This window comes from Polistes fuscatus, unplaced genomic scaffold (genome assembly GCF_010416935.1).
Source record: "Polistes fuscatus isolate 324 unplaced genomic scaffold, CU_Pfus_HIC Scaffold15, whole genome shotgun sequence".
In the NCBI taxonomy this organism is placed as follows: domain Eukaryota; kingdom Metazoa; phylum Arthropoda; class Insecta; order Hymenoptera; family Vespidae; genus Polistes; species Polistes fuscatus.
The window spans coordinates 1,236,465-1,253,307 of NW_025113053.1; the positions used below are offsets into that span (position 1 = coordinate 1,236,465).

Genomic DNA, 16,843 nt, shown 5'->3' on the forward strand with positions numbered 1-16,843 from the left:
GAAATAGAACCTTATATGAATCGAGATGAAAGTATCGAGATCAAGACTACGGTAAAGCAAGTTTTGGGGCTCGCCTTAAGCTTAACTTTCTATCGAAAGTTTATGCATAAATAATGAATTCAATGTCTTCGTGGTATGGTTCAAGGTAAAACCAATTTCAGTCTTGAATTGAAATCGAAACACGAAACATCTTAGCTCGTGAGTGAATCGAACGGAAAAATGACTCGACAATTGTTTACCTTGCTGATTTTCATTTCGACGATCGTGAATATTAGCTACAGTAAAAAACCCGTAAATATAGGTGAATAGATATCATTTTGAAATTATTTTAAGTAACCAGTAAAAATGAACCAAACATAATTTCGATTTAAAAATATCAATTTGTTACGTTAAATATGTAGAATATATTTCAAAAATGGTCATTAAAATGGCACGGTAATTTAAAGAAAATGTATTTTTAGATTTGACAGAGTACTTGTCATCCTATTACGATCCAACAACGGGAATAGAATTAAAAGGTGAACTGGAAGAAGTTGAAAGAAGTCCAAATCAAATGCCGAAGTTCGTTTTTCGCGGATTACCTTGTTCGTGTACCAATATGACATGTGGTTGCTGTGCGGGTGTTAATTTAACCGCAATTAATTTTAATCGACGTGCATGTACCAAGTTCACTTACGATCCTCAAGAGTTTGCTATCAAAATGGCTTTCAGCTTGAACGAAAAAGAAATGTTTTCAGGTTCTTTGTCTGGTGAGTTTATTAATGAACGATCAACGAAATAATGAATAAGTTATTGTATCCTGATTTCTTTTCCACAGCAAAAAATCCTCCACCAATTTGCATTCCATTCACTTTTTTGCCTGTGATAACGTTCTGTGCTCGATTATACGACATTCACACACCTGGCAAGAATCTTCACGCTTGTTTGGATCTTGAAACACGTGTGGTGAACGCACCGATTTTAATTCTACATTTCAATTGCATCAAAATCGGTACGGATGGTATATCCTTGTTAAAACCAAATGAAAATCTAGCCAATTATTTTCCAACGACTGATTCGAACGATCCAGAAATTTACGACGAAGTTAATTTCGAACAATCCGATCTCGAAGTTACGGACAACGTTGGTACAACTCTTAGTCCCGAAGATGAAGCTGCGATTGGACAATTAAAATATTGATTTAGTTTATAAATTATTATTATTATTATTATTATTATTATTATTATATTTTGTACAGTAATATAAGTATAAAGTTACGTGTATATTTATTTATTTAAAATATAATATATAATTTTAATTTATGATTTACGACAGGGCTTCTCAAACGTTTCCACTTGGCGACCCTCTTTTAACCGAGAAAATATTTTCTTCTCCTTAACTATCATAATCACGCGCATCGAAGTAATATACTTATAGTATTGACAAACTGATTTCAAATTAATTTTTAATTACGCGACCCCATACAGGGTTGCGATCAACGCTTGGAAAATTCCAAATTTATGTGAATCTATTCTTCTTTAATTCAATATTTGATCATTTAAAATGACAGTATTATAAATTGTCAGCATTATAATCGAATCTTCGTGTCACGTTTTCACACATACATACGTACGTACGTTTACGTATTTTACAATCATCGCGAGGAACCGTAAAAATGCAAGATATGGGTGAACAACTCGAAGTAAACCTAAATTTCTCCATTAAACGAGGTCATAATACACATGTCGCGTCCGTTAACTTAACCAGTCGTGTTTCGATCGTTTAACAGACAAGTATTACTATTTCCAAATGAAAAAGATGTGAATTCGATTTGAAATCAAAATGAAAATTCAAGGAATACTGATCGTTCAAACTATATTATTATTTGTGATATTTTCATTATCAGAATCTAAAGTGAACGTTGTAGATCATGAAAAAAATACAAAAATCATTCTAAAAAATGAGGAATCAATGAAAAAATTAGAAACATTGTTAAAACAAGCAGTGAACGCGAGTGCAAACTCTACAGAAATAACAGCAACTAAACAGGGACCATGCCAATGTGCTTTAGGTGTTTGTAGTTGTTGTTCGAGAATACTTTTCTCAACGTGGAAACAAAAAGCATGTGTTAACGTAAGTTATGATCCAGATGAGTTCAGTTTTACTGCAAAGGTGATGATGAACGATAGGGTTCTTTACACTAGAACGGTTTCTGGTAAATTTATTTTTCAATTCTCACGGAGTTTTTTAACAGTGAATTTATCATTTTTCTGATTATTTTCATTTTTCGTTCTTCTAGGAAAAAATCCTAGACCAATTTGCGTACCAGTGCCAAGGATTCCGTACGTTAGAGCTTGCGTGAGATTTTATAATATTTTTTTCCAAGGTAGAAACATTCATCTCTGCGTCAACATGGAAGGCAAATTTAGTGATACGACATTGTTCAAAGTATGGCATTTTTATGATCCTATTTTTATTTTTACTAATATTTTTATACATAAGAAAAAACATTATTATTATTACTATTTTTATTAAAATGTTTTATTATAATTTTTTAAATGCATAAATGATAATAAATGAAAATTATATTCGCGTATTCAGGTTGGATTAGATTGCATTCGATTTGGTTCAAATGGTTTGGCTTACCTAAAACCGGAAGATGGGGGTGGATTAGGTCAAGTCGAACTCTTTCCAGGCGACAGCAATGATTATAATGATGATTACAATGACGAAGATAATGACGATGACGACGACGACAGCGATGATGATGATGATGATGATGATGATGATGATGATGACATATTAGATTTATAATAATTTTTATAATAATATTTATATACTTCATAGATTAACAATAATAATTTACTGTATAATTTTAGAAAAGAAAAAAAAACATTTATCGTATTCTTCTTCTTGTTTTTTAATATGTACTTTAATTACCTTCCTTCAATTTTAAAATTGGATCAAAATCATGAATGACTTTTTATTTTGCAGTAACGAAAACGAAATGTAAAACTCAGTTGAACTGTTGCTATATAAAAACGTTGTCAGATGAAAGATAATTGTGACAAAAAAACACGTTGATTTCCTCTAAAATTCAATGAACTTTTATATCGGTCATCATAGTAATTATTATTTCCGGTAGAAAAGGTATCGAATAGATGGAAAACCAGAGAATTCAGCTTATTTTATTGTAGATCCTTCAAAGTATAGAAACATCAGAGTGTTTACCTCTCCGAACTGTTTGTTTTATTTGTAGAATATTTTTAATATTGATTAATCCTGTGTGAAGAAATGCATTTACGTCTTTGTAAAATAATCATCATATTGTTGTGCATTTTTTCTGAATTTAATATAAATAAAAAGCAAAGTTAGTTCATTGGAAAATTACTTTTATATTTTAATTTGTTAATTTTTATATTTATAAAAGAAAAAGAATAAAAATTAAACATATATTTAAATAATCAAATACACTATAGGGTTTCCTACATCAAGAGCATTTTTGATTTTCAAAACGAATTCAATAAGTGGAAGATCATGTACTTGCCCAACATCTTATTCATGTTCTTGCTGCGAAAATGTTATCATCATCTACACTAAAGTGACAAAACAACGTGAGTTCAGAAAAATATATTCTATGCGTCTATGTGATTTTTTAATGATTCATTTTATTTGATTTTTGTTTAGTTTGTGTGAATTTTAGTTATGAAACAAATGGATTGAATGTAAATATCACACTGAATACAATAGTCCTAACTAATCAAACTGTTACAGGTAAGATTTTCATGAAATATCCTTTAACCATGTGTAATTTGATTTCTATATTTAATTAATCTTATCAATAGAGTATAAACCATTTAAAATATGCAGCAAAGTACCTGGTAGTTTATTTTCAAGTGTTTGCGCTAACATTTTAGAACTGAATCGATTTCCCAGGTAAATAATACTCTTTTAAATCATAATCCAATAATGTTTACTTTATAATTAACTATTTTTTGTAGATCGATCACTGCTTGCCTTCGGACAGATATAACTACTAAATATAAATTATGGGAATTGACTTACAATTGTGTCAGCATATCAACAGAGTTGCCAATGATGACTTCTACACAATCATCACAAATGCCTGCAGGACAAATGCCAGCAATGCCAGCAATGCCAGCAATGACTCCAGGACAAATGCCAGCAATGCCAGCAATGACTCCAGGACAAATGCCAGCAATGCCAGCAATGACTCCAGGACAAATGCCAGGAATGCCAGCAATGACTCCAGAACAAATGCCAGCAATGCCAGCAATGCCAGCAATGACTACAGGACAAATGCCAGGAATGCCAGGGATGTCAGGGATGACTACAGGACAAATGCCAGGAATGCCAGGGATGTCAGGGATGACTCCAGGACAAATGCCAGGAATGTCAGGAATGACTCCGGAACAAATGCCAGGAATGTCAGAAATGACTCCAGGACAAATGATGGGAATGCCTCCCGGATAAATATCCACAACAATACTAATAACATCAGGTCAATAATTAGGATTGCCATCAATGAATATAAGAATAACTATATTACAAATATTTATTCAACTAATACCTACTTACAATGATCTTAATAATCTATTAACATAAATGAAACATAGCATAATGAACAGTGAAAAAACTGAAATTATTTAGTATCTTAAATTTTAATCCATCAGAGAGGATATTTGTAAAATAAATTGTCCTTATATGTATAATAACACATTACCGCTTCCTTTCAAACTTCCATTTATAGATCGGAGCAGAATATCTGGTCGCAGGTTTAACCTGTTTCGGTTTTCTTTCCTTCTCTTTAGATAAAATCCTCTGAATTTCTAATTTTTGTTGTACTATACTCAACTCTCGTTCTCTTTCAATTCTCTTATCCAATTCCTTGTAAGCCATGCGTTTCTGCTGTTCGATACTAGCAAGAGTATTTTCATCGATCTGAGGAAAACTGGTCTTCTTTAATTTATCCAAATGAGGTCTGTTTGAACGTCTGGACAATAATGCAGGGTGTGTATTTAACTTTTTAACAATGTCAAAGTTTTTTTCTTCTTCATCGTCTTCCACAAAGAATATATGCTTGTTTTTTGTTTCATTGACAGCGTCTATCAAATGTAATCGACTCTGCAACTTCTCTACCTTTTTAGCTTCTATGTTTCTCTTATATGCAACGTATCTGATATCTTGAGTCTCCATTAATTTGATTTGCTCAGGTGTATGCTCATCATCCTTATCTTTTTCCCTGTGAATACCTTTCTCTACCTTAGAATTGATCATGTGGAAATAAAATTCATCTGGATTTCTATTGAGTGCACGCTGTTGCAATAACTTTAAAGTACGCTCTTTCTTATGATGATCTTTAGCTCGGGCAACATAATCTTTCTTTTTTTCGAGAAGACCCAAATGTTTACGAGATTCGGGTTGATGTCGTTCTCTATGCGTTTTTTGAGTTGATTTAGCTGCTTTTTTCCAGGAAGACATCCTTAAATTATTTTCAAAGCCTACAAAAATAACTAAAATTTAAACTGTTATCGCACAAGTACTAGAAAAATAAAAATAAAATAAAAGTAAATACCTTTTTTTCGTAATATTACTTCCAAGCAATATTATTCGAACGATCAAAAATTTATTTAGAACAAAAAATCACGTGTATAAATCTCTTTTAATTCGAACACTATGAAACATAACCTTACAATTCCAAACTGAACAAACGCATGCAAGCACGCGTCTGAGTATAACAGCGTTATACTCCGCATGTGCAAAACAAAGTACAATTTCTACCGCCAAATATGAAATTTATATACTTATAAATAAATCTATTTAAAAACAAAACAACTAATCAAACAACAAAAACTTATCATATTTATGTTTTTAAATATTATATATATTACCATAAAAATGAAAGTAAAGCAAAAAACGCAAGAGAAAAGAAAAAAAGTTTCATAAACAAAAGATGACGTTATTAATGAAAAATAAATATAATTTACTAAAATCCAATAATAATGAATCAACAAATCAAAATTGTCGTACATAAACTAATAATGTATTGCTTTGAATTAATATTATTTGAAAGACTTGATCAATTTTTCTTTAATCGTTAGATATAATATCGGATCGCACAGATTGATGTGCTCGTGATGGAATCGGTATAACCGTATTTCCAACGGACAATGAGCCTTGACTAAAAATTTGTGTCTCCGATGATATTCCTCTTTGAGAAGACAATTGATTTTTCATCCTTGCGATGGGCTCTCGACCTTTGATTTTACACCAACCACGGTGTCTTTTCGGCGTTGGACTTCTATCATCCGCACGTAAAATAGTGGAATCAGTTCTCGTCATCGTCGTCACACCCGAGGATGGAGATTCTTCCTTTAAATCTCTTGATCGTTTACGCGAAGTAATATTTGACGCACAAGAGGTAAAAATTGGTAGATAATTGTCGGTTGACGACGATGAAGGTATTTCGTTATCTTTAAACATTTGATCGTTCGAAGTTGACATTAAAAAATTTCCACCTATACCAACACATAATTGGATAGAAAATATATACATATATACACAAATAAATATGTTTTTAATATATTATATCATATCAAAATATATTATATATTTCATAATATATGTTATATAATGCAATTAATTTTTGAAAACAATTTTGATCTCCAAATATAACGAACGTTTGTTTCAGAATAATATTAAACAAGTAGCGTACGATAGGGCTTTCAAAAAATTCATTAACATACCGGGAAAACTTCTGAAAACTTGTTTAACGGCATGCGTCATACTGGATAACAGACCTGCACAATTGTTCTTTCTATTTAAGGAACTTTCTACGTTACTATTGTGCGACGACGATATGGAATTTGATGCAAGATATAATGCACAGTTGTCGTTGTTCTCTTTATTATTGTCCATCGACGTGGTGGTCGATTTTCTACTTGTCGTTTGAGAAACTTTACTTTCGGCCAAATTGGAAATCGATGATAATTCTTTTAAGCCAGATTCGATAAGAGGTCCAATATTGTTTGACGTTTCACCGGCCAAATTGTTCTCGACAATCACCATCATCACCACACGAGAAGAGCCAGCAGTCTTTTGAGTAACGCATATGTTGCTATGTGTTCTGTTGTACGATCGATTCTCTTGTTCAATATTATTGTTCTTCTCATAACTTTTCTCACCTGAGTTTAATTCATTTTGATTTTTATCAGACGTTTTATTCGTAACAGAAAAATTTGGCTTCTCTTTATCCGATTCCATGGGTATTTCTTCCATCCTAACAGTCGATCGTGATAAAGATTGTCGTGCTTCATAATATTCATCATTTTCCGTCATATTCGTACTACCGATACTACCTCTGCTCATGTCATATTGATCAGAAAATCGTACTTTTTTAAACGAATTTGATCTTCTTTCCTCGTGTATTCGTACTTCAACATTTTTCACTTCCGATAATAACCCACCTTGAACTTCTGTTAATTCCATGTGATCATTAGGTTTTTCAATTTCATAGTTCAAGAATTGGGTTTTCATAGCAGTTACATATTCACTTGCTTCTCCTTCTGTCATAACCGATAAGGTCAATCCTTTTGGTGTATTCTTCGAGATAAACTGTTGTTCTTCCACACCAAAGTTGCTTGGTAAAGATCGAAATGGTGTTTTATCCAGATTAGTATAACAAGTCAAATATCTACTAGACTTACCCTCACAATAATCACTTATTTTAGAATCCGACGAGTATGTGTAACTTTTGATCGATGTCGCCGAACTTATGTTAGGTGTCTTTAATAAAAAATTCGGTACATGTGGTGTCTTGTATTCGAAGCTCGTTTGTTTACTCGTAACAGCAACGTGCATCGGTGTACTCGTTGTTCTATAAAGTTGTGGTGGTGATGTTAACGAACCGACGAAATTACCATTGTAATCACCATCGATTGTTGAATGTTCTTTCTTTTTTGTTCCCAAACAACATGAGGTCGGTGTAGCCACGAGAGATCTTCTTTCGGATATCGATATTTGAGATCGTTTGGTAAACCAAAATTTGCAGGGATCTTCGAAAATTCGAAATTACGTTGTATATTAGAAATTCGTTTAATAATTATTACTAATTATAACTTTCAATGTCAAATAAACTTGGAATATCTCGTACCACGTGAAATCTTTATTTGTCTAATGAAATTTCGAATTATTTGTATTTTTCTAAATATGTACAACTTATAAATCTCTTAACTTCGATTGTTTTAAAACATTGGATCGAAATTTCACGTAGCACCAGGTAAAAAAATAAAAATTACCGAATAATTCGAAATCCTTGTTTTGTTCGAAATAATCACCGCACAAGTGGCAATACAAGGGAAGATGATCGATGATTACATGATTGAGTAATTTCTCGTCTAATTTTGGATGCAACGGGAATTTTTCACCGTGACACAACGGACAATAAAATTCTTGATCTGGATGTTTATTTTTTTTATGCCTATCACAACATTCGGTGCAACAAAATAATTTCTTACAAATGTTGCAGGTTCTATTCATCTGGAAAATCTTAACACGCGCGCGAGAAAATTAATATAACACATTTTTCTTGTTTCTTACTCAATTATAATTTTAAAGATAATTACCCAAGAAGAAGACATGAAGACGAAGAAGTCGCTAAATGTTCGCTAGAGCAAATTTTTACTTACTTCTTAACTTGCAAGCATTTTGATACACGAAGGATAGTCCAATAACGTAACAGACGATTTGAAATATTATTCTTGCTGATATTTAAATAATTCATCCTTTAATCCCTTAATTTTATATTTTACATAATTTCAAACTAAAAGTATTTTTAATATCCGATTTGAATATAATTGTCACACTCCAAATATTAATACTGATCAATTTCTTCCAAAGATAGGCAAGTTCTACTCGTGTTTGATACTTATATGCGCAAGGTTAATAATATATTTGTCTTCCGAGTTTCTCAATGTTTACTAATATTTTTTTTTCTTTGGCTTGTACAACACACAAGAAGATATAAGCCAATGTAATTTATAACGCGGTAAATTAAAAATAATATTTTGTTTACAGATAAACTTATGTAACATAGAATAAATAGAAACATTTATTTGTTAAATATACAAATTAATTTGATTACAATATTCTTCTTTTAGATTAAAATAATTTATTTACTTTCTTAACTGCTATTACTTTCGCTGGATATATTTAATTGAAGTAATGTCTTCAGAGAAAGTGTATTAATCACTTCCTCCTCTTCTTTTTCCTCCTCTTCCCGATTTTTATCAATATTTTCTTCTTCTTTTAATTTTTCATTTATACATTTTTGTTTTTGCCTTGCTTGTTCCTTGAATTCAGATAAAGACATTGAACGATTGCTATCGATAATAACACTAACATCTGCTTTTCTAAAATCAGTATTCCTATTTTCAATTAAAGAAAGCGCCTCTTCGTATGGGGGGGCAATTGGGCTTTGCACTGGCTCATGATATTTATATTCTTTTCCTTCGAACTGTAAATATGTTAAAATCTATTAATTTAAACGATTATACAAATAAATAATTTTTGTAATTATTAATTATTATACTCCTCACATTAAGCGGATAGCAGGTATCAGAATCAGGTTGATTTAAATCTCCACATACGACAAATGGTACAATGAGTCTGTTAACTCCTGTCAATTTTTCAAAGTTACATGGTTCATGCGTAAGAAGAGGATTCAACATGTGAGGTTCGTATCCTTCAGGCGGTGAATAATCTTTGCATACTACGAAAGCTTCTATGCTGGAATTTCTAGAACTACTTGGTTTGGCACAGTAGACGTAAGGAAAAAATATTTTTAATTGCGCGTATAATAAGGAGACATCTTTAGCTCTAAAAATCTTTGCTACGAATGTTCCTCCGGGTCTTAATATATGAGTAGTTATATTTAAAGCTGCTAGTAGAAGTTGAGATTGAATGTAAATATCCATATCATGTAATCCAGTGACTAAAATATACACAAACAAAATTATTTATTATTAATATTTATATCATTTTAAAATGTTAATAAAAAGGAAATCTGAGAAAGTACCATCAGGAGCTCCATCGCATACAACTAAATCAGCTTGCATATTATCAAAGTAGGCAATTATGTGCTGAGCAGTAGCAGTATTTGTAATATCTCCTTGAATTTGAATGACACCTTCCAACGGTGCCATTGCTTGCAAATCAACAGCAACAATTTTGGGAGGCGTAGCTTCACCCTTTTCCAATGCCTTTTTGTAATTTTCGCTTAAAATTTCAAATGCATTATATTATATAAAATTTAAATATGTATATGTTATTTTATTATATTTATATTTATATACTTTAATTTACGTGACAGAACTTGACTCCAACTACCAGGTGCTGCACATAAATCAACAGCCTTATTTACACCTGTAATGAAAGATCTATGAAAAAATATCACTTTAATAGTTTGTTTTAAAATAGAAAATGATTGTAGGACAAATTTATAATTTTGTTACGTTGGAGATACGGTACCATCAAAAATATTACATTCATTATCGATTTGTAATAATTTGAATGCACTACGTGCTCTCCAACCTTCTTCTTTTGCTCGTCTATAATAAATATCACGTTTGTCTTTCGATGTTTTTCCCATTTTTAATAGAAATGATATATTCACTATTGTTTCTTCTAAGTTATTATTAATTAATTAAATAATAGATTTATATTTAATAAATAGGATAGTAAGGTTATATAGTTGTTAGAAACTTTAGAAAGTAAGGAAGCCATGTTAAAAGAACTATTAGCGCACCTAAAGTTGAAAATGGAAACTACTTGACACTTGAAATTTTAATTATTTATATAATTTTTTTATTTATTGCGCAAGATATGTATAATTATGGATATAGAAAGAAAAAAGAAACATTTAATTAGAAAATTTGTATATATTTGAACTATTATATATTTACAATGAAAAATAAATTGCAATTAATAAAACATTCCTTGATACATTATTAATTTATTATGAAAAATATATAATAGTATTAAAAAAAAAAAATTAACAATATTATTTGTATGTTTGAGCCGTTCACTAAAGAAAAATATTGCCTCCACTTTTAGAATTTTTAAAAATTTCAGCAATAAAACATTCATGCACATTATTAAATAAGAAGAAATATCAATAAAACATTACAAGATGTATATAATCATATAAATGTTTTATCATTTTTTTATCAAATTAATAGATTTGATTATTTGAACGGTTTATGTATTTAATTTACATAATTAAAATTAATTAAATTGCGAACTATTATTAAGGAAATGCGAATAATTGCAAATACCTTAATCATCATTCTTGTCAAAATATTAACTAGTGTTAATATTAATATTTACTGTGCAACGTACATTGCATTGTTATTATTATTATTATTATTATTATTATAATTACTATAATAATATTATTATAATAATAAAATTATTATAATAAAATTAATATAATAATATTATTATTATAATTATTATTATAATTACTATAATAATAATAATAATAATAATAATATAAAAATACTAACTAGTAATATCTTTACTTATTAATATTATAATGAAAACCTCGTTACTTTGTTCAAAATATCAATCAATATTAATATTCTCTTTGAAATGTAGATTGCATTATTACTATTATAACAATAATAATAATAATTTTTATTATTGTTGTTATCTAATCTTATTATGAAATTTCTATAATTTTTGCCAAAGTATCAATTAACCCATTTGCATCAGCGACGTTCAACTGTCGACTGACCCGTATCACCGATCAAATTCTCACAAATAGAAAAAAAAAATGTTTCTTATGCGAAATAATCCGCGTTTGGTGATAGCAAACAGTCGCAGTTCGCGTATATATCCGCGCTGCAAATGGGTTAATATTAATGTTTATTTTTACTCTAATGTACATTATGTTATTGTTATTATAACGTTACTTCATCTTATTATAAAGATCACATTTTATAAAGAAATTCACTTAACACATTACGTACCACTACAATTGCGAAAACTAAAAAATGTAATTTTTAGAAATTTTAAACAAGAACCCTCTTGCATCATACAAATGACATTTCGTTATTTAACGTAATACACAAATATGTACACATGGGTTTTACATAAAGTTCTAACGAAATGCAAAAGTATGTGCAGATGAGTTTTACGTGAAGTACAACAAAATTCACAAATGTGTGTGCAAGGTACGTAATTTGTTAATTCAACAAAAACTGACTAACTAGATTTAACGCGTTACAATATATTTTCGATGTAATCAAATTTTTTTATGATTTCCCTAATATGTACATTATTACAAGGACATTTTGCGTCCCTCTATCGATATATCTACAGCTCTTCTCGCCGATTTCATTTTTTTATTATCCATGTAATTTTTCATATGCCTCTCAAATCGATTCATTTGCTTTTTGGTGCTCTATAAAAAAAAAAATATTTAGTAATTTATGCATAATAATAAGATAATAAAAGTTGACTTATATAAACTCATACTAATAATAAAAACTTACTCTACTTATATCAACATCTGACTTCCAATCAGGGCGCACGACGTAGTCCTTGTTAGATGGTCTAGGAACTCTTGCTCGTGCAACCCATCCCGGATCTCCAGGTCTCAATGGTCTTAAAGAAGGCATTAAAATAGGACTATTGCTAATATCATTTAAACGTTTTCTAGATGATGAAAGGTCATCATACTTAGAATCTCCTTTTAAGGCTTTATTAATGTCTTGTGATTTTAGAGAAGATCCATCCTCTTCTACTTTTCTTCTTTTATGAGGTTTCTGCTCTATATCACGCTGTAATCTTTCTTCCTTTGATAAGGCCTTAAAATCGGCAGACAAGTTGAATATTGGTCTTGCCCATTCGTTGATTAATTTCCCAGCACGTTCTTTATTTTCCTTAGTTTCCTTGGGATGTTTATACAAATACATTACAGCCTTGCCAATGCCTGATTGTTTCAAAGATGACTGATCGATTCTTGGGAACTAGAATAAAGAAAATAAAAATTAATATTTATACATAAATTCTAACATTGTAAATGTTATTAATATGTAAATATTACATGTGTAAATATTAAATATTTTTATCAACTACATTATATTTACCTCCCACAAAAGTTTCAAAAGACTGTCTCTTATTCTTAAAGAGGGTAATGATCGATCAGGCATTGGAGCGAGCCAGTCTGTTAAAACTGCTAATACATTATGCTCTAAAAATGCCAATTGCAAATCATGCTTTTTCAATTGGGATAATACTTTAGGTAGCATTGCAATTTTATTCGTGGCTGGTCTATTTGATTGATTTAACTTTCTATCTTCTTCACAAGCGCCTTTCATGTCGGCTAACAATTGAGCAATAATATCATCATTGTCATTAATTATGTCAATGTCTTTACGTTTGCGTCTGCGTGATTGTTCCTCCTTTTTGCGTGCCAACATTCGATCAAAATCAGACATGGAATCATCTCTGGAAAATAGAAATAATAAAAACGATTAAAAGTTATATATTTTATTTAATATATTTAAAAAAAAAAATGTTAATTCTCTAATATAATTTAATGAAAAAGGAAAACAATAAGAAACTCTACTTACATTCCTCTCTCTCCAGGAATTATTTCATCATCGGATTCTTCGTTATCTTGTTCTCTATTAACTTCTTCTCCATCTTTTTTTGCATCTTCGTCTTCTTTCGGTTCCTCATCATCTTTTTTCTTAGCTGATTTATCCGCATTTTCTTCATCTTCACTATCGGATAATTCACGAGTTACTTTTTTAGAACTTTGAGCAGCATCATTTTCATCTTCCGAATCAGAGAGTATTCTTTTTCGCTTTTTTACTCCACTATCTGACTCTTTGCTTGGACTCCTTGATCTACCAGACTTTGAAGCCGATCTTGATCTCGATCTGGTGCCAGATCTTGAGCGAGATCTGCCTCCAGACTTTGCAACAGAAGGAGACCGTGATCTGGACCTAGACCTTGATTTTGATCGTGAACCCGAATGCGATCTTGAACGGGATCTTGATGGTGATCTTGATCTTGAGCCTGATCGTGATCGTGAACCAGATTTCCTCGATCCAGAGTGTGATCTAGATCTGCTAGATCTAGAACCTGATCTTGATCTAGAGCGTGAATTTTTTCTTGATGCTACACCAGATGGGGAACCTTTTCTTGATCCTGATAATGATCTTGATTTAGATCTGGATACAGATTTTCTTGATCCTGATCTTGATCTTGATCCGGATGCTTTCCTTGATCCTGATCTTGATCTTGATCCGGATGCTTTCCTTGATCCTGATCTTGATCTTGATCGGGATGCTTTCCTTGATCCTGATCCTGATCTTGATCGGGATGCTTTTCTTGATCCTGATCCTGATCTTGATCGTGATGCTTTTCTTGATCCTGATCCTGATCTTGATCGGGATGCTTTTCTTGATCCTGATCCTGATCTTGAACGAGATGCTTTTCTTGATCCTGATCTTGATCTTGATCGAGATACTTTTCTTGATCCAGACCTTGATCTTGATCGAGATGCCTTTCTTGATCCTGATTTTGATCTTGATCGGGATGCCTTTCTTGATCCAGATCTTGATCTTGATCGAGATGCTTTCCTCGATCCTGAATCTGATCTTGATCTTGACCTAGATTTGGATTTTGACAATGCCTTTCCTCCTGGACTTGGAGATCTTGATAATGATCCTTTATGCGATACCACAGGAGATTGTTTTCGAGATCCTGAGCCAGATCTAGATCTAGACCTGGATCGTGACTTTGATTTAGCCTTTTCATCTCCTGAATTCGATGGTGATCTTGAGTGTGAACTTTTTCTCGATGAAGGAGAATGTTTCTTTAAGCTTTCAACAGAGCGTGACTTTGACCGTGACTTTCTAACATTGGAAAAGGAATTTTCCAATAAAGCTTTAGGCGAGCAAGAACCCTTTCTTGAGCCTGATTGTGAATGAGATTTTGATCTTGATCTTGATCTTGATGCACGATTGGCATTAGGAGATACAGAACGTGATCTTCTTGATCCAGAACGAGAACGCGATCTAGAAGCTGCCCTGGGTGATGGGGATCTTGATGGAGATCGGGAATTCATTGGAGAAGCACTTTTACTTGGTTTTGCTGAATTAGATCTAGATCTAGATCTAGATCTTGATCTAGATCTTGAACGTGAACCCTCTTTGGATTTACTCGGTGATGGACTCCTGGATCTCGAAGAGGATTTTCCAGAGCGTGCGGGACTGGGTGATTGGATTTGTTTCCTTTCACCACTATCCGCACGTTCTTCAGAAAAAGATTTGGAACGAGATCTGGAAGCTCTTAGATTCCGAGTACTGGATGCAGGAGAAGGCGAACGACTTTTAGAAGGTGAACGAGATCTAGAATATGACTTTCTAGAACTGGCATTGGAACGTGCAGAAGTGGACGATGCTGGTGATGCTACTTGCATCGGCGAAGAGGGCTTAGATCTGTAAAACATAAAGCGATATGATTGAATATAAGGTTATGATAAATAAAGAGTATAACAGAGTATACAATAGAGTATAATAATTAATATTTACCTTGCTGGAGATGAAGTTGGACTTCGAGTATTTGATCTACTCCTATTCACGTTTTCAACTCTAGCAGAAGAGTCCTGTGAGGAACTTCTAGATCTTCCCCTTTCGTCTTCTGAATTACTATTTTCGTCTATAATCACAAAATAAATTTCATTAATTCAATGAATATTTTCATATAAAGTTGATTATTTTATTATTTGGCGAATCACTTTGATCATTTTACTTACCATCTCTACCCATTGTATCTTCTTTTTATATATAAATATGCAAATATTTATAAATAACTAGTCAGCTCTTCGATCGATTATTAAAATGTTTAAGTTAGTTGTTTAAACTATTAATAAAACAGTAATAAAACGTTAACTTAATTTTAATAATCGACTAATATCGTGGAAACGATATTTCACAAATATATAAGACAAAATAAAATCAGAAAAGAAATTTTATGGCACAACGCTTAAAAACGTCCGAATACTTTCGTAGCTGTTTTCTAACTAAAGGTAGAGGTGTTCAAACTCTCCTCAATACTTTCACTTTAGATAATTCCGAGTATTAGCCAATGAGCGAGCTTGAAAATGCTTTCCATCGGCGAGTCCCCAAGTGCTAGCCAATGAGTAAGCTTGAAATATTGCCCCCCTTGCGGAATCTTAAGCAAGCTTAGATATTCTCTACCGGCGAGTTCTCAAGCGCTGGCCAATGAGTAAGCTTGAAATATTACCCCCCGGCGGAAGTCTTAAGCAAGCTTATGATATCACCCCTTGCGAGAGCCTTAAGCAAGCTAGAAAACTTTCTCCAAATTCCAAGAATATTTTTGTTATTTACGCAGTTAGTCATTGATCTTTCCTGTCGAAATAGAAAATACGTAGAATCTAAAAAAAAGTCAAAAAAGCAAGAAAGCGGCTGACTTTTTCTGCTAATTGAAACTGCATTGCAAGGAAAAATGTTATTTTTAACAGAGGACAATACTCTTAATATGAATTAATTATCAAACGATAACTAATAAATGAACTTTTAAAAATAATACAATAGTAGTACGCGTTGTTCGAAAATACGTCTTATGATAGGGTTAAAAAATATAGCATATAATTCATAAGAAATACATTAACATATATTATAATTTACTTTATTTAAGAAAAATATTTAACATAGGAATGTGTTGAACATATTGAACATTATTACATTAACTCATTGTTAGACCAATATTTTTTTGATTCTCAGTTCCCTTGCTAAATAATTTT

At 31.6% G+C, this 16,843-nt stretch overlaps 7 protein-coding genes across 8 annotated transcripts; 3 read left to right on the forward strand and 4 right to left on the reverse strand.

Annotated features, from left to right (window-relative positions):
- Window positions 1–57: 57 nt before the first annotated feature.
- Window positions 58–1,179, forward strand: LOC122514651. The gene is made up of 3 exons (XM_043631587.1): window positions 58–301; window positions 462–749; window positions 818–1,179. Exons 1-3 carry the CDS (start codon window positions 220–222, stop codon window positions 1,177–1,179), a joined length of 732 nt encoding a protein of 243 aa, XP_043487522.1. The 5' UTR covers window positions 58–219.
- A 642-nt stretch (window positions 1,180–1,821) lies between these two features.
- Window positions 1,822–2,781, forward strand: LOC122514652 (the record flags this gene model as incomplete). The annotated part of the gene is made up of 3 exons (XM_043631588.1): window positions 1,822–2,194; window positions 2,279–2,427; window positions 2,581–2,781. Coding segments are annotated over exons 1-3 (723 nt in total), but the record flags the coding sequence as incomplete, so codon positions are not given.
- A 492-nt stretch (window positions 2,782–3,273) lies between these two features.
- On the forward strand, window positions 3,274–4,473 carry LOC122514653 (inverted formin-2-like). Its single transcript, XM_043631589.1, has 5 exons — window positions 3,274–3,349; window positions 3,459–3,593; window positions 3,667–3,753; window positions 3,825–3,915; window positions 3,981–4,473. The coding sequence occupies exons 1-5, from the start codon at window positions 3,274–3,276 to the stop codon at window positions 4,471–4,473; spliced, it is 882 nt and encodes a 293-aa protein (XP_043487524.1).
- Window positions 4,474–4,541: 68 nt separating this feature from the next.
- LOC122514525 (probable U3 small nucleolar RNA-associated protein 11) lies at window positions 4,542–5,727 on the reverse strand. Of its 2 annotated transcripts, none has more exons than XM_043631411.1 (2): window positions 5,576–5,727; window positions 4,542–5,501 (listed from the first exon to the last, which is right to left on the reverse strand). In XM_043631411.1, the coding sequence occupies exon 2, from the start codon at window positions 5,479–5,481 to the stop codon at window positions 4,720–4,722; it is 762 nt and encodes a 253-aa protein (XP_043487346.1). In that variant the 5' UTR covers window positions 5,482–5,501; window positions 5,576–5,727; the 3' UTR covers window positions 4,542–4,719. The 2 variants fall into 2 exon arrangements, with proteins under 2 accessions (XP_043487346.1, XP_043487347.1); XM_043631412.1 differs by having other exon boundaries at window positions 4,542–5,513.
- Window positions 5,728–6,055: 328 nt separating this feature from the next.
- Window positions 6,056–8,861, reverse strand: LOC122514526. The gene is made up of 3 exons (XM_043631413.1): window positions 8,298–8,861; window positions 6,747–8,054; window positions 6,056–6,518 (listed from the first exon to the last, which is right to left on the reverse strand). Exons 1-3 carry the CDS (start codon window positions 8,536–8,538, stop codon window positions 6,091–6,093), a joined length of 1,977 nt encoding a protein of 658 aa, XP_043487348.1. The 5' UTR covers window positions 8,539–8,861; the 3' UTR covers window positions 6,056–6,090.
- Window positions 8,862–8,957: 96 nt separating this feature from the next.
- LOC122514527 (putative tRNA (cytidine(32)/guanosine(34)-2'-O)-methyltransferase) lies at window positions 8,958–10,795 on the reverse strand. Its single transcript, XM_043631415.1, has 5 exons — window positions 10,528–10,795; window positions 10,353–10,422; window positions 10,076–10,275; window positions 9,597–9,991; window positions 8,958–9,514 (listed from the first exon to the last, which is right to left on the reverse strand). The coding sequence occupies exons 1-5, from the start codon at window positions 10,646–10,648 to the stop codon at window positions 9,182–9,184; spliced, it is 1,119 nt and encodes a 372-aa protein (XP_043487350.1). The 5' UTR covers window positions 10,649–10,795; the 3' UTR covers window positions 8,958–9,181.
- Window positions 10,796–11,736: 941 nt separating this feature from the next.
- On the reverse strand, window positions 11,737–16,079 carry LOC122514528 (protein IWS1 homolog). The gene is made up of 7 exons (XM_043631416.1): window positions 15,833–16,079; window positions 15,609–15,735; window positions 13,638–15,515; window positions 13,152–13,512; window positions 12,742–13,031; window positions 12,555–12,666; window positions 11,737–12,463 (listed from the first exon to the last, which is right to left on the reverse strand). Exons 1-7 carry the CDS (start codon window positions 15,843–15,845, stop codon window positions 12,341–12,343), a joined length of 2,904 nt encoding a protein of 967 aa, XP_043487351.1. The 5' UTR covers window positions 15,846–16,079; the 3' UTR covers window positions 11,737–12,340.
- Between the last annotated feature and the right edge of the window lie 764 nt (window positions 16,080–16,843).

Excerpts from the sequence above, each read along its gene's own strand:
- LOC122514653 (XM_043631589.1), top strand. The coding sequence starts at position 3,274 with ATGCATTTACGTCTTTGTAAAATAATCATCATATTGTTGTGCATTTTT. Across the intron at positions 3,754-3,824 it reads AACTAATCAAACTGTTACAG|AGTATAAACCATTTAAAATA; the intron begins GTAAGATTTTCA and ends TCTTATCAATAG. Across the intron at positions 3,916-3,980 it reads GAACTGAATCGATTTCCCAG|ATCGATCACTGCTTGCCTTC; the intron begins GTAAATAATACT and ends TATTTTTTGTAG.
- LOC122514527 (XM_043631415.1), bottom strand. The coding sequence starts at position 10,648 with ATGGGAAAAACATCGAAAGACAAACGTGATATTTATTATAGACGAGCA. Across the intron at positions 10,276-10,352 it reads GTTCTGTCACGTAAATTAAA|CGAAAATTACAAAAAGGCAT; the intron begins GTATATAAATAT and ends TGAAATTTTAAG. Across the intron at positions 9,992-10,075 it reads ATGCGATGGAGCTCCTGATG|TCACTGGATTACATGATATG; the intron begins GTACTTTCTCAG and ends TGTATATTTTAG.
- LOC122514528 (XM_043631416.1), bottom strand. Across the intron at positions 13,513-13,637 it reads ATTCCTGGAGAGAGAGGAAT|AGATGATTCCATGTCTGATT; the intron begins GTAAGTAGAGTT and ends TCTATTTTCCAG. Across the intron at positions 12,464-12,554 it reads CAGATGTTGATATAAGTAGA|AGCACCAAAAAGCAAATGAA; the intron begins GTAAGTTTTTAT and ends TTTTTTTTATAG.
- LOC122514525 (XM_043631411.1), bottom strand. The coding sequence starts at position 5,481 with ATGTCTTCCTGGAAAAAAGCAGCTAAATCAACTCAAAAAACGCATAGA.
- LOC122514651 (XM_043631587.1), top strand. The coding sequence starts at position 220 with ATGACTCGACAATTGTTTACCTTGCTGATTTTCATTTCGACGATCGTG. Across the intron at positions 302-461 it reads TAAAAAACCCGTAAATATAG|ATTTGACAGAGTACTTGTCA; the intron begins GTGAATAGATAT and ends ATGTATTTTTAG. Across the intron at positions 750-817 it reads GTTTTCAGGTTCTTTGTCTG|CAAAAAATCCTCCACCAATT; the intron begins GTGAGTTTATTA and ends TCTTTTCCACAG.
- LOC122514526 (XM_043631413.1), bottom strand. The coding sequence starts at position 8,538 with ATGAATAGAACCTGCAACATTTGTAAGAAATTATTTTGTTGCACCGAA. Across the intron at positions 8,055-8,297 it reads CAAGGATTTCGAATTATTCG|ATCCCTGCAAATTTTGGTTT; the intron begins GTAATTTTTATT and ends GAATTTTCGAAG. Across the intron at positions 6,519-6,746 it reads AGTTTTCAGAAGTTTTCCCG|GTGGAAATTTTTTAATGTCA; the intron begins GTATGTTAATGA and ends GTGTTGGTATAG.